Genomic DNA, 15612 nt, shown 5'->3' with positions numbered 1-15612 from the left:
TTTTTTCCACATGTTATAATTAATAGAAAATTGATTTGAGTTGCAGATTCACTACAGGAAAATCTACCAGACCTAGTACACGAGACGAGTTGCATTGTTACGGATGTTGTCACCACTTTATCCAATGCCGTGGAGGAAAAACAGCAAATTATCGAAGACTTAAAAACAGAAATGTGAGTAAAAATGATGAAGCCTGCGCATGTCAACAGTGTAATGGATATGTCCTTTCACAGTGTATGTACCGTATATTATATATTTATGGATATGCATATAGAAATAAAGGTGGAGCAGCATTAAAATATTCCATTTATGGGTGCCAAGCCTCAAGGACATTTACTAAATATTTACTCAATTGTCTTGATATAATAAAGAAAAAAGAGGCGGCTCTCCAGAAAAATATTTTACGTGGAAAAGTGGACTCTTTAGTAGGCCTTGTCGCTGGCCATGGGCCACATGAGCTAATGGAGTCCACTTTTCTGTGCTAATTGTTATTCTGCAAAGCTGCCTCTTTTTTTTTTTCCTTCTTCTATGGATGTGCAGTTACAGCCTGTATAATTGCCGGAGCTGCATTCACACTTCTGTACTCGTCATACCTGAAATCACCTCGATGTCTGTCCAGAGATTGTACACACACATGCCATCTTTAGGTGAGAGGGAGGACATGATGCTTTCTTAGGGTCTATTACACAGGTTAATTGGCTGGAATCCTCTCCGCTGGACAATATGAGCGACTTCATAATTACCTAATATTACATCAGAGACTGGCGTTCATTTCTATCATTTATGCCACTTTTTTTTCACGTAAATAATTCTGAATTGTTCAGCTGCACTCAGCCATGCCCTGTTGGCTCAGCTCCGTTCAATATTCATAATGTTGACAGACAAACACCAAAAGGCGCAACATTTTGCTCTATTTGAAGCCGCTTTATGCCTGAAAACTGCTCTTTTAATCCGTTCTGTGTTTTGTCTTCTATGGCAGTCCCATAAAGGATGAATGGAGTGGATGTGCACATGCTTGACTACTACTCCATTCAGACTGGGCTTTTCAGAACCCCATTCTTGGGATCTATGAGACCCTTATTAATCACTAAGGTATCTTGTATTCTCTCAATATGGGATAACCTATTGACTTGTTGCTACCCATTTAAAGTGCTTTTGATTAAGAGCATGTCAAGCATTTAATTGGCGTTTCCACTATAATAATCTTCATATTTTGGATCTGCAGATTTATTAATGGTAAGTTTACTCTTTCTGTAATAACTTCTATTCATGTTCTTGCTCCATGCTGTTTTCGGCCATTCCCCAAAAATATTGATGGTAATTTTAAAAGATTTTTTTTTTTCTCTCAGCTCATCTCTAAAAAAAGATCTCAAGAGTCAAAGTTTTCAGCATATATCTGAAATCCGTGTCCTCCAGGAAGAGCTTGGCAACCTGAAAAGGAAAAATTGTCTATTGGATGAGAAAATCAACGGGAAACACAAGGTGACTGTGCAGATCCTTTACCTCTGGTTACATGTTCCTATCAGGATACGTTCCTATTTTTACTGTAGATTTAAGGAATAGATTTGTTTTTTTTCAAATGATGAACTGCAAAAAAAAAAATTAAAAATCTCCAGTTTATTTTATCATTTTGCAGTTAACTTCTATTAACTATATACATATACTGTGCCAGTGATGTGATGTGATTTGAGATGTAATGACTGATACGAAGCTTTTGTCTGCAGTGCATCAGTGAACTTCAGGAGGTTGTCAATCAACAAGAACAGAAAATATTGCAGCAGTTTAGTGAGGCGAAAAAGAGAGAGGTAATAAATCTGTGTAGTCGTGCACTCTATTGTCTTATGACACCTGGGTTATGATTACTAGGTACCATATGACAATAACCATTGTTTACCTGGTGATCTCCCTGTCACTCCAGCACCTGTGCTCCTGTCTGTCTCGTTACTTCTCAGCCAGTCACTGACTCCATCACATTAGTGCTGTTTCCATCCGCGCCAGTGCTGGGGCCAATGATTGGCTGCTGTGATCATTTGGCTAGACAGCACATGAATGCTGCAGAGAACTAAACAGGTCGCCAGGAAGCTGACATCAGCAGAGTTGTGCTGGGTGGGTTCATTCATTAGGTAAATAATGGTTGTTCTGATATTTTACAGCATTTACCAAATGAAAACCCTGAAACGCCTTGCTTTCCGTTAAATGGTTTACATGTATGTATCGCCCCTTACTAAAGGGACCCTCTCCAAAGCTTTAATGTCATTAAACTAATTTCATTGCTGGCTGGTGTCATAAAAACAAGTTTACACATACCTTCCTGACCCATATGTATGATTCATCCAAAATCAACATTGTGTGTTTCAGTAAATGAGGTTGCAAATGTGTTGAGGATGGGTTAATTCCTAGCACGTTCAGCGATTCTTTGCGTTCCCAAAAAGTCATCCTTGTTTTTTATTGACTTCTCTCCTGTGCCGCTATGACTGCTGAGGCACAGAATAGATTTAATTCCTGCACATGTAGGTGGAGCTAGGTGGGAAGTAAAGCGCATTGATGTACTAGCTGGGAATCGGCCCGCCCTCTGTGCACTTGCAGCTTCATTTGCATGAAGTTTGATTTTTCTTTTCAGCAATTTGCAAAACTTTTGCAGCCAGAAAAATGGTAATTAGTCTTACCGGTAATTGTATTTCCAGGAGTCCATCCTGACAGCACCATGGAGGACGTCCTTCTTATCCTTACAGGGACAGGAAACACAGAGAGGTTAAAAGCCCTCCCCTCCCTCCACCCTTCAGTGTTATTTCTAAGTACCACACCAGGATGGTTGCAACAAACAAAAAAAATTATTAGAATTCTTTATAACAATGTTACTTCACACTGTATATAACATAAAAGGGAGGGAACTAACTGTGCTGTCAGGATGGACTCCTGGAAATACAATCACCGGTAAGACTAATTACCGTTTTCCAGGACGTCCCCCTGACAGCACCATGGAGAATACCAAAGTATTGATTTTAGGGTGGGACCACCACATGGAGAACTTTCCTACCAAAAGCCTTTCTCTGACTGGCTACAACATCTAGCTTGTAATGTCTAGAAAATGTTCTTGGGTTAGACCAAGTTGCGGCCTTACATATCTACTTCACCGAGGACCCCCCTCTCTCTGCCCAAGAAGTGGCCGTTGATCGAGTCGAATGAGCCTTCAACTCAACAGGAAGGGTCTTTCCTTCTGCCGAATAGGCTAGACCTATTGTAGACTTAATCCACCTGGCAATTGTCTTTTTTGACGCTTTTTTACCTCTATTTGTACCCCCAAACTAGACAAACAGGTTGTGATCCTTTCTCCAACCCTGCGTGGCCTCTAAATAAGTGATGACTGCTTGCCGTAACGTCCAGGGAATGGAAGAAGACTTCCTTTTGATTTTTAGGATTTTGACAAAAGGACGGAAGTACCGCTTCCTGATTTTATATTATGGGTAGAAGCAACCTTGGGTAGAAAGAATAGTTCTTAGATTCGATACATCCTATCTTCATAAATCTTCAAGTACGGGTCCTCTGTGGATAAGGCCTGTATCTCCCCGACCCTTTTAGCAGTTGTAATTGCTACCAGGAAAGCTGTCTTAAAGGTGAGTCTACCAATGGTCAAGTCTTTGGACGGCTTTTATGGATGTTTACAAAGAGCATTAAGAACAAGATTGAGGTCCCAAGGAGCAACAGATCTTTTAACCCATGGTCTCAATCTCTGAACCGCCTTGGAAAACCTAGCTATCCAAGGATTCGCTGCCAATTGTGTATCAAAGAATACGCTCAGGGCAGAGACCTGGACTCTTAGAGTACTTGGTTTTAAACCCGGCCTGTAAAAAATCCAAAACCCTAGGGATATTTGGGTTAGAAACATCGATAGCTGAGTCTCCACATTCTGAGCAGAATTTTTTCCAAATGTTACTATATATGGTCACTGGTTTTCGACTTGCCTGTAGGGTTTTTATCACCTGATCAGAAAGTCCTCTGGACTTCTAGATCTGCCTCTCAGCATCCATGCCGTAAGATGCAATCTGTCTACTTCTTGGTAGAACACAGGACCCTGATGAAGAAGGTCCTTCCTCAAATGAAGCTGGACAGGGTCTTCCAGTGCCATCTTGGCCAATAGAGGAAACCAGCTCCTCCTCGGCCAAAAATGTACCACCAGTATTATCCTTGCTTGATCTTCCTGCACTTTTCTTAGTACCCTCGGTATCAGAGCTAACAGAGGAAATGCATATAACAGGCCCTTGTTCCATTGCTGGGATAGGGCGTCTATTCCTTCCGGATTGTCTAGCGGATTTAGGGAGTAGAATCTCCTCACCTTGGCATTTTTTCTGCTTGCAAAGACGTCTATTTCTGGAGTACCCCAACGACAGGTAAGATTGATGAAGACCTGCATATTCAGTACCCACTCTGTGGGACATATCCTCCGTCTGCTCAGGAAGTCTGCTATCTGATTCTGAGCCCCTGTTAAGTGGACACGTGTTATAGATAGGGCTGTTCTTTCTATCCAAAGAAACCTCTTTGTAGAAAGGCTCTGCAGTAAAGGGTGTCTTGGGCCTCCCTGATGCTGCAGAAAAGACACTGCTGTTGTGTTGTCTGACAAGACTTTTATATGTCTTTTCAGAAACAATTGTCTGTTCTGGCGGAGAACCTCCCACATGGCTCGTAATTCCCGATAATTTGAGGACCTTACACAAATTTCTGGGGACCAGGTTCCCTGAAAGAACTTTCCCTCTACGTGGGCACCCCACCCTGACTGACTGGCGTCGGTGGTAATTACTATGGCTGGGGAGGGGATCCAAGCTACTCCCACCTGGAGATTTTCTGGAAGCGTCCACCATAATAGGGACCTTCTTACCGCTCTGGAAAGGGGCATTATCTGACGCCTGTCCCAGGCCGACAGAACAGCTTTTTGTAGATGCCGGGCATGAAACTAGCTCCATTTGACACATGGAATGCAGGCCGTCATCAGTCCCAGGATCCTCATTGCACTTCTGATGGAGCAATGATTCTTTGGAAACTGAACAATCTCTCTTCTCAGTGACCTCCGCTTTTCTACGGGTAGAAATGATGTTTTTAGGCAAGAATCCGGAGTGACTCCCAGAAAGTTTTTACTTTCCCCGGGATCTAGGTCTGATTTGTCCCAATTTATCAGCCAACCCAATTCTTGGAGGGTGGAAATGGATACCCTTACATGGTCTAGAAGCTCCCGACGAGACCCCCCCCACCAGAAGGAAATCGTCGAGGTAAGGAACTATGATGATTCCCAAACGTCTTAATTGGGCTACTACTTCTGTTATTAGCTTTGTAAACGCCCGTGGTGCTGAGGCCAGACCAAAGGGGAGACACCTGAACTGAAAATGGTGGATCTGATTTCCCACTTTTATTGCAAATCTCAAATATTTCTGATCAATGGGATGGATGGGTACATGGTAGTATGCTTTTTGGAGGTCCAAGGTACACATCACGGCCCCTCTATCAGGGGAATGGTAGACCGAACTGACTCCATCTTAAATAGAGATGAGCGTTGTTCTACTCGAACTGTTCGCCAATCTCAAATTCGAGCTGTTTTGGGCGGTGTTCGAGCCGGTCGGCGAACACGAACAATTTGAGAAAAATTCGGCTGTTCGAGGTTATGTTCGATAACTGTTCGTGCACCAAAATCATAACTGGATTTTTTCTCAGTAATGATGAAAATTAATGTTAATACGCAGTTTGAGTGTACAGCGGGGCGGGGGGAGGGGCAGGGGATGGATCTCTGCAGGAACAATGAAGATCTCCATTTTTTTTTTCTTTCCCGCATTTACAGTGGGGAGGTGCAATCTGTCAGCCTATCAGCAGCGCACACACGGAGCGAAGTGCTTTTTTTCACACAAGCAAGGGCATGTGTCATTGGCAGTGTATGTCACATGTCCTTGCCCTATAAGACCCAGCCATTTTCCCCGTCGCCACCATTTTCTCACTGCTGCAGCTGCGTGTTAGACGGCACCGCTGTTGCTGTGTGCGCTATACCTTGTTAATTTCAAGCCAATTTTCGCACAAATCTACAGATAGCTTGGGAGTAGGGAATAGTTGTGATTGCAGTCCTTTTAAGGACTAGGTTACAGCATTTCCTACGACTTTTATCAGGCAGGTCTGTGCTCTTAAATAGATAGATTGTGGGAGTAAAGACTAATTGTAATTGCAGTCCTTTTCAGGACTAGGTTACATCAGTTCCTATCAGTTTTTGCCAGGCAGGTCTGTGCCAGTGCTGTGCAAGTTTTTTTCACAGCATTTGGCTGAATCTAGCAAAGCTAATCCTTTTTGGCCTATTGCAGAGTGTGTTAGGCTACTCCACTGACTATCTGTGTTGCAAGATATACCACCTGTGTATAGAATACCAATTTTTTTACTGCACCTAGTGAAGTAAAATCTTTTGGGCATAGCATTATTCTATTAGTCCATCTATACTGACCTCCATCAGGTTGCAAATTGAATATAATTTTTTTCTGCATCTAGCTCTGAAAAAATATTGGGCTTCTAGCTGTGTGTGGGACTTGTTGTATTAGTCCATCTATACTGACCTCCATCAGGTTGCAAACTGCATATATTTTTTTCTTCATCTACCTCTGAAAAAATATTGGGCTTCTAGCTGTGTGTGGGACTTGTTCTATTAATCCATCTATACAGACCTCCATCAGGTTGCAAACTGAATATATTTTTTTTTGCATCTACCTCTGAAAAAATATTGGGCTTCTAGCTGTGTGTGGGACTTGTTGTATTAGTCCATCTATACTGACCTCCATCAGGTTGCAAACTGAATATATTTTTTTCTGCATCTAGCTCTGAAAAAATATTTGGCCTTCTAGCAGTGTGTGGGACTTTCTCTATTAGTCCATCTATACTGACCTCCATCAGGTTGCAAATTGAATATAATTTTTTTCTGCATCTAACCCAGCCAATAGTTTTGGCCTAATACCACAGTTTGGCCACTCAGCTCTGCTCGGTTCCCATCCATTGTTTTTTTGTGCAAACAACTCCAGAGTTGTGAATTAGTTAACCACCAAAATGAGTGGAAAAAGGCCTGCTGCTGGTGGAAAGGGGAATAGGCGTGTTGGGAAGGGGAAAAAAGGTTGTGTCCGTGGGGTAGGTGTTAAAGCAACAGTAACATCTGCAGAAGAAAGACCATCTTCCAGCCAAACTAAAATGTCTACTTCTTTTAGCGGACAATGTGATAAGATCCCTTTCTTACGGCCACGCCAATCGCTACAAATTCCAAGATGAGGCACAAAAACAGCAGGTGCTTCAACGGATATCAAGTGCTCCTTTAAGTGGGCTCTCCTCCACATCAACTTCAACATCACAAATACTCCAGTCCTCAAAGGTGTCACCCCAATCGCACTTGCTTCCTCACAGCTCCCAAATCTCCAGCTGCCCGTCTGAGTATGAGGTAGAACAGATGGTTGAGTCTGCAGAGCTGTTTACTCATACTATAGCCTGGGAATCAGAGGTCGACTCCAGCGCTTCTGTGAATCCAGACGAGGAAATGATCTGCACTGATGCCCAGAATCTTTATGAGTCGGATCCAGGACCAGACGCAGAAGGTTCTGACCATAATGTAGACCCTCATTCCCAAACTGTAACTCCTGTTGGTGGAGACAATGAGGAAGACGATGATAAGACTCAAATACCTGATTGGAGCGACAACTTTAGTTTTTTGTCAGGGCAGGAACAGGTTGGCTCTGAGGACGACGGGTGTGATAACGCACAGGGTGATGATGATGAGGTTGGAGATCCCACTTACTGTCAACCCACAGTCAGCCAAGAGATGAGGTCAGCAGAGGAGGTGGAGGAAGATGCTAGTGACGACGAGGTCAGGTTGCGCCTTCCTGGACAGAGACGTAGTACTGGAAGCACGTCAACAACTGCATCCTCAAACACAACTCTGCCTCTCACCACAAGTCGTGGTGGCTCTTCAGGTCGCATGGGTGCTAAGCCTTGCATAGCCTGGGCATTTTTTCAGATCGATAAAGATGACCCAACTCGTGTTATCTGTAACATTTGTCAGCAAAAGCTAAGTAGAGGCCAAAAAATACATAGTTTGAGTACTTCATGCATGAACCGGCACATGGACATGAAGCATAAGTTGCAGTGGGAAGCTCAGTGTGCTACAATGCGGCCTAGCCGGCCGGGCCAACCACCGTCTGCCATATCTTGTGCATCCGCGGCCTCTTCATCCTCTGTGACTGGGGGGACAGCAGTCACACCTGTTTTGGGGCGCAGACCTGCCACCTCTTTACCCGCAACAGCCAGCGTGATTGGCAGGTCATCATTTTCTTTGGAGGTTGTAACACCAGCTGGTGTTGAGCGCTGTCCGACATCGATAGCACCACCTTTGGATCAAGGCAACTTAACATGTCCGCCTGCATCTTCCTCACAGACCGGCAGTTTGCCGGGGACACCCTTATCAACCCCGTCTAAGCACAATAGCCAGCCCTCGGTCCCTCAGATGTGGACAAGTAAAAGACCATTTCCTCCTAGCCATGAGAAAGCTAAGAGGTTGAATTTCACCATCCTAAAGCTCTTGGCTACAGAAATGCTGCCTTTCCGCCTGGTGGACACAGAGGATTTTCGAGACCTTATGTCCGTCGCAGTGCCCCAGTACCAGATGCCCAGTCGGCACTACTTCTCAAAGAAAGGTGTGCCTGCGCTCCACCAGCATGTCGCACACAACATCACCGCTTCTTTGAGAAACTCTGTGTGTGACAGGGTGCATTTCACCACAGACACTTGGACGAGTAGGCATGGACAGGGGCGTTACATGTCGCTGACTGGGCACTGGGTAACTATGGTGACAGCAGGACAAGGGGCTGCTGTCCAAGTCTTGCCGTCCCCACGAGTTGTGCGTCAATCCTCTTTATCTCAAAGTTCCTCCACTGCTTCTGCCTCCTCAACCTCCTCTCGGTCTTCCACCTGCACCCAAAGCCTGTCTGGTCATGCCACAAGCTTTCTAACTGCGCAGAAGGGATCCTGCACACCTCCTTACTATGCTGGCAGTAGGGCTCAACGTCATCAGGCGGTTTTTACATTGAAATGTCTGGGAAATGTGAGTCACACAGCTGAGGAGTTGTGGTCAGCTCTGGAGAACCAATTTCATGAATGGTTGTCTCCACTGGACCTGAAACCAGGGAAGGCTGTGTGCGACAATGCTGCAAACCTGGGTGCGGCCCTTCGCCGGGGCAATGTCACACACGTGCCTTGTATGGCTCACGTGTTGAACCTGGTTGTCCAGCAATTTTTAGCCCACTATCCCAGACTAGATGGCCTTCTGCAGAGGGCACGGTCGCTGTGTGCTCACTTCCGCCGTTCGCATCCCGCAGCTCAGCGACTTACATCTCTACAGAAGTCGTTGGGCCTGCCACTTCACCGGCTAAAATGCGATGTGCCTACCCGGTGGAATTCAACTCTGCACATGTTGCAGCGACTGTGGCAGCACCGACAAGCCCTGGTGCAATACGTTCTGACGTATAGCCTGGGCCAACGAGATCCAGAGGTGAGGCAAATCACGCTGGAGGAGTGGTCTCAGATCAGGGACCTATGCACCCTTCTGCACAGTTTTGAAATGGCGACGAAGATGTTTAGTGCTGACGATGCCATTATCAGCATGACTATTCCGGTGATTTACATGCTGGAGCACATGTTAAACAGAATTCGGAGTCAGGTGGTGGCACAAGAGGAGGTGGAGGAAGTAGAGGAGGAGGAGTTGTATGCGGAAGGGCTAACATCTGCAAGGTCCAGACGGTCGGCAGCACCAAGGCGGCAGGCATGTGAGGGTGGGGGAGATGGTTTTACCAGGGCGCATGGTAGCAGCCAAACTAGTGAGGAAGGTGCAGGAGCCCAGGAAGAAGTGGAGGACGAACTGATGGAAGACTCATCAGATGAGGGAGACCTTGATCACATTTCTGTTGTGCGAGGTTGGGGGGAGAGGACAGAGGAAGGAAGCATGATTGTTACCTCGCCACCAACACAACAGGGACTTGGTGCTCCTGGATGCGCAACACACATGAGTGCCTTCTTGCTGCACTACCTGCAACATGACCCTCGAATTGTGAGAATTAGAAATAATCCTGACTACTGGGTTGCCACACTGTTAGATCCCCGGTACAAAAGTAAATTTGCAGAAATTATTCCTGCCATAGAAAGGGATGCACGCATGCAGGAGTATCAGCAGAGACTGTTGCAGAATCTTACATGTGCTTTTCCACAAAATACCAGTGGTGCACGTAGTGAATCTCACAGTTCCAACTTGCCAACCGTGGGACCGTCAAGTGTTCAGCACTCAAACCGTAACAGAACCACAGTATCTGCTGGTAACATCAATTTTGCGGAATCATTTCACCACTTTTTTAGCCCATCCTTTGCAAGGCCACAGGAGACAAGAAGTCTGACACATAGTCAACGCCTAGAGACGATGGTACAGGAGTATCTCCAAGTAAACATTGAAGCCACGACTGTGTCACTGGACCCTTGCTCTTTTTGGGCTTCCAATCTGGATAAATGGCCGGAGCTAGCCACTTACGCCTTGGAGATCTTGTCATGCCCCGCAGCCAGCGTTCTGTCTGAACGTGTGTTCAGCGCTGCTGGTGGTGTGCTGACAGATAAGCGCACGCGGCTCTCCACTGATAATGTAGACAGACTCACGTTCATAAAGATGAACAAATCATGGATCCGAAACGACTTTTCTACCCCTGTGTCATCCTGGGGAGAGTAAAAGCTTGATGATTGGTTAAAATCACCCTACCAACCGTTTTAAGCTTTCAAATTACTAATCATGTTTATCTGTATCTTGGCTGGAAAATAATTTGGGCTTTGTAGCAGTGTGCAGCACTGATTCTATTAGGCCATCTATAATAAGCTCCACCAGATTTAAAATTACTAATCATGTTTATCTGTATCTTGACTGGAAAATAATTTGGGCTTTGTAGCAGTGTGCAGCACTGATCCTATTAGGCCATCTATACTAAAGCTTCACCAGATTTAAAATTAATAATAATTTTTAGCTGCATCTAGCCCGGAAAATAATTTTGGGGCTCCGAGATGCGCAAGACACATAAGTGCCTTCTTGCTGCACTACCTGCAGCATGACCCTCATATTGTCAGAATTCGAAGTAATCATGACTACTGGGTTGCCACACTCTTAGATCCCCCAAACTCTTCGATCAACCTTTTCATTTTAATAAAGACCAAAAAAATGGTCATTTTTGAAATTATAAGCATTAGCAGGTTGTTAGAAACTGAAATCAAACAGTTTTCAACTCAAAACTTTATTCTAGGTGATGTTACATTTTCACATAGGACCCCTTGTTCGAAAGGAGCTTCTGAACTCTCTCGTCCATTGAATTTGTCAGGTTTTGGATGGTTTCTGCTTCAATTGTTTTGCATGAGGACAGAATACCCTCCCAGAGCTGTTGCTTAGATGTGAACTGCCTCCCGCCATCATAGACACTCCTTTTGATGATGCTCCAAAGGTTCTGAATGGGGTAGAGGTCAGGGGAGCATGGGGGTCACACCATAAGTTTGTCCCCTTTTATGCCCATATCAGCCAGAGATGCAGATGTTTTATGTGCAGCATGAGATGGTGCATTATCATGCAGAAAAATGATCTTGCTGTGAAATACACGGTTCTTCTTCTTGAACCATGGCAGGAAGTGCTGTTTGAGAAAATCCACATACATTATGGAGTTCATCTTTAGCGCCTTCAGGGATCCTAAAGGGGCCGACAATCTCTCTCCCCATGATTCCAGCCCAAAACATTACTCCACCTCCTCCTTGTTGGCGCTGTAGCCGTGTTTGCGTGGGGTGTCCATCAACCAGCCATCCTCCACTCCATCCATCTGGACCATCGAGCGCTGCACGGCACTCATCCGTGAACAAAACAGTTTTGAAATCAGTCTTCATGTAATGTTTGGCCCACTGGAGCCATTTCTGCTTGTGTGAAGTGGATAGAGGAGGTCGACAGGATGGCGTATGCACAGCTGCAAACCTCTGAAGGACCCTGCATCTTGTTGTTCGGGGGACGTTGGAGGCACAAGCGGCTTCAAAAACTTGTCTGCTGCTATGACAAGGCTTTTTTGCCGCTGCTCTTTTAACCTGACGTAATTGCCTGTAGGAAAGAGTCCTCAATTTGCCCTTATCAGCACGCACACGTGTGTACTGTGAATCAGCTACATACTTCTTGATTGCCAAGACACTTCATCCTGATCATCGCACAATGTTGATTGTAGTCATGCCTTGACCTAAACACTCCACAATTTGTTGCTTCTCCGCAGCCGACACATCCTTTTTCTTTCCCATTTTGGCAGAAAATGTAGGCTGCTTAATAATGTGAGACAGCCTTCTTAAGTAGTCTTGCCTTTCATTGGACACACCTGCCAAACTAATTAGCACAGGTGTCTGCAATTGCTTACAGTGATATAAAGAGCCCTGACACACATCACCATCAATGAGTTTAACTGACAAACAAACAAATTCTTCCCTTATCACTCCTAAACACTTTTTGCATAATAATTTGGAACACAGTGTACATGTGCTTTTCCACAAAACACCAGTGGTTCACGTAGTGAATCTTACAGTTCTAACTTGCCAACCGTGGTCTGTATGGAGTTGTTCAATAAAGGGCCCAAAATTAAGATAACATAGATGGGAGAGGTCTCTATGAATAGGAATTCCTAAGTATTTGATACCCTGTGAGGGCCAGGCAAAGGGAAAGTTGGACTGGATGGAATCCTATATGGATTTGGGGAGGGAGACATCGAGGGCCTCAGACTTCGCTGCATTGATTTTAAAATTTGACCATGTAACAAAGTGATCTATTTCAGCCATAACAGCATGGATGGATATATGTGATTGAGTGATATATACTAGGACATCATCAGCAAATAGAGAGCACTTGTACTCGGTGCCTCCCACCTCAATCCACCTAATATTGGGGTTATGGCGAATTGATGAGAGCAGGTGCTCCGTCACTAGGATGTATAAGAGAGGGGACAGAGAACATCCCTGCCTTGTCCCATTGGTGATTGTGAAAGGTGATGAAAATGTTCTGACGCGCCCCCTGGGCCTTGGGACACCCGGAGCCGGACCCTTTTTGGTGGATGCTGGTGGTTGTAGTCTCCGTGGCGGCAACCCGGTTCCGTGGCTCAGGGCGGTCAAACCAGTGGCGGAACTATTTATGTGGTTTTGATGTTTAAATGTCCGACTACGCCACCCGTGGATTGCGGTCAGAGTGAACCGCCGCTCCAGGGCAGACCGCTGAGGCTGGTGTTGTGGGTGCAGCAGAGCGTAGCATAACTCCCCACGGGAGGAGTATAGCCTCAGGGCAGTGTATGCGGAGGATGGGGGTGATGGTGCAGGGCAGCAGCAGTAATGACACGGAGTCAGTGTTGCAGTCCAGGGCCTTTACTCACAGTTCTTATTATCCAGACCACGTCTGCAGGTAACGGCTGCCCACGTCGTACTGTGCTCACCAGGTGAGGGGCTCAGACAACTCCCAGATAACTTTGGAGTGCTTCACAGGACCCCCTTTGTGTGTCCTTTGTCTGGCCTTTCTTACCAACCCTTCTGTCCGGCTGCCTCGGGCCTCCTCTTGGTAAACTTGGCGCCAGTTTCCCTGACCCTATGTGGTGCCTTCCTAGCGGGTGTAGCGAGGGGCTGCGCCACATAAAATGTCACAGCCTCCTGTTTCTAGCTGAGGGTCGTTTCCTGCCTCCACTAGTTTCGGGGACCGGTCTCCCCCTTTGGCCTGACCCCTCCACGCAGGTGGATTCGGGCGTGCGGTGGCGACTCGCCCGTCCGCACCCCTGAGATCCCTTCGTTCCTCGTTCCTGGAGCCTTCTCCGCTCCTCTTCCTTCCTTCTCCCTCTTCCAGGCCTGGGCCTCTGTTACTAGGCCCGCCTCCGGAGCAGAGCTCATGCAGAGCCCCTGCTCCCTGCCACTTCTGCTCAGACTTCTCTGCACTGAACTAAGATGGTGCCCACCTTTTATACTCCCTTCTCAATGCACCCAGGAACTGCTTCCTCCCTGCTCCTGCACTACAGGGTTCCCCTTCCTCAGTGTTCCCTCCCCCCACTCCAGCCAGGGACAGGGACTGTCGTGCCCATCTCAGAGGCATATTGGTCGCCCTGCCCCACGGCAATGTGGTGTAATGCATGCAGGTGTCGAGTCCTGATCCACACTACATCCTTACCTGAGAGTGAGATATCACACCTCTGGGTGAGGTGCAATACCTCTGTAGCAACCGAGCCCTCAGGGTGCTACAGTTCCATTTATCTTCAGCCTAGGTGACGTATTCCGATACAGGACCGTGATTTTGGCTATAAAAGGGTCCCCTAGACCCCTACCCCAAGCTTTTTAAGAGAATCATATATGGCGTGCCTGGAGACTCTATGGAATGCTTTCTCAGCATCCAACGAGAGTATCTAATTACAAATTTTTAACTGCATCTAGCCCAGGAAATACTTTGTGCCTAGTAGCAGGGTCTGCTAGTCAGCGGATTATCCCGGCTGTTAAGCAAGCTACACCACCTGTAGTTTGGACACTTCATTTTTTCAAAGGAAATGCTTCGGGACCACGGGATACTCAGTGAAGAGCATCAGGAGGCACCCCAAGGCATAGGGGCTGGGACTGGCAGTAGGATGCCTTGCGGTGGACAGCCGAGCTCGATCCTTATAAAAGCTTTTTAACTGCAGCAGCTTTAGTGGACGCTACTGGAGCTGGAATTACGCGGCTGCTGGCATGAGACTTGCCCTCCAATAGATCCTTGTAAATGGATTTAAAGTGTATTTATTCAAATTAGAGAGACAATTTAAATTAAAAAGCTTAGAGCTGCCTCCACCACAGGGGGGCTTGCTCGACCCACCAGCGGACAGGCACCAGTATTGGGAGAGGGGGGCTGGCCGTCAGGGTTCACCGCGGCTCTGGCACAAACCCGGCGACACGGAGGTGGCACGGGCAGGAGCGGACTGAACGTGTCGGCTTCTCACTTTTTGGATTTTAGAAGGGCATGACATGCCTATATCTGTGTCTCCCCCTCCTTTTACTCCTCCACCTCTTTTCTTTAAGCATGACTATATGTACTTGTCACTTTTCCATGTGTTAGTTGTGTCTTCTGAGCAGTTTGTCAGCTTTTGGACACCTTTGAAGGTGTTTTCTATGTGTTTCTATGTGTTTTTGTTTGCCTGCCATTGGTTTTAACGGTGTTCGAAGGTGTTCGACGAACAGTTCGGCGAACACACGGGTGTTCGACGAACCGAACCGAACTCGAACACTACGGGGGTGGCTCAACACTAATCTTAAACCGTTTGTATTTTACCCAGTGGTTTAACGGTTTTAGGTTTATTATTATTTGCGTTTCTCCAGAGGGTTTCCTGATGGAAAAGAGTCTTGAGTAGTGTCCCTGGAACCTCTCTACCCGGGGAAACGGACTTATGGCCCCTATTTTTAAAAGTTTCTGTACTTCAACCACATGAGTGAAGTACTGGACACTGGCTGGGGATTGGTGAGAATAAACCTCTCCGGGGGTAACTGGGCAAATTCGATTTTGTATCCTGAGGATACTGT

General features: G+C 46.2%; 1 protein-coding gene across 9 annotated transcripts in view; it reads left to right on the top strand.

Annotated features, from left to right (window-relative positions):
• SPAG5 (sperm associated antigen 5) overlaps positions 1–15612 on the top strand; it is a 79380-nt gene that overhangs the window by 57679 nt on the left and 6089 nt on the right. For all 9 annotated transcript variants that reach the window (XM_073667863.1, XM_073667874.1, XM_073667871.1 and 6 more), the window contains 3 exons: positions 47–173; positions 1350–1482; positions 1725–1805. In XM_073667863.1, the coding sequence (XP_073523964.1) occupies positions 47–173; positions 1350–1482; positions 1725–1805 (341 nt within the window). The remainder of the gene's footprint in view (positions 1–46; positions 174–1349; positions 1483–1724; positions 1806–15612) is intronic.

The sequence above is a fragment of the Phyllobates terribilis genome, unplaced genomic scaffold, assembly GCF_046119375.1.
Source record: "Phyllobates terribilis strain yellow unplaced genomic scaffold, ASM4611937v1 Scaffold_2__4_contigs__length_985480577, whole genome shotgun sequence".
NCBI lineage: Eukaryota > Metazoa > Chordata > Amphibia > Anura > Dendrobatidae > Phyllobates > Phyllobates terribilis.
The sequence above is the reverse complement of the archived record's forward strand: the minus strand, read 5'-3'. Positions and strand labels throughout refer to the sequence as shown.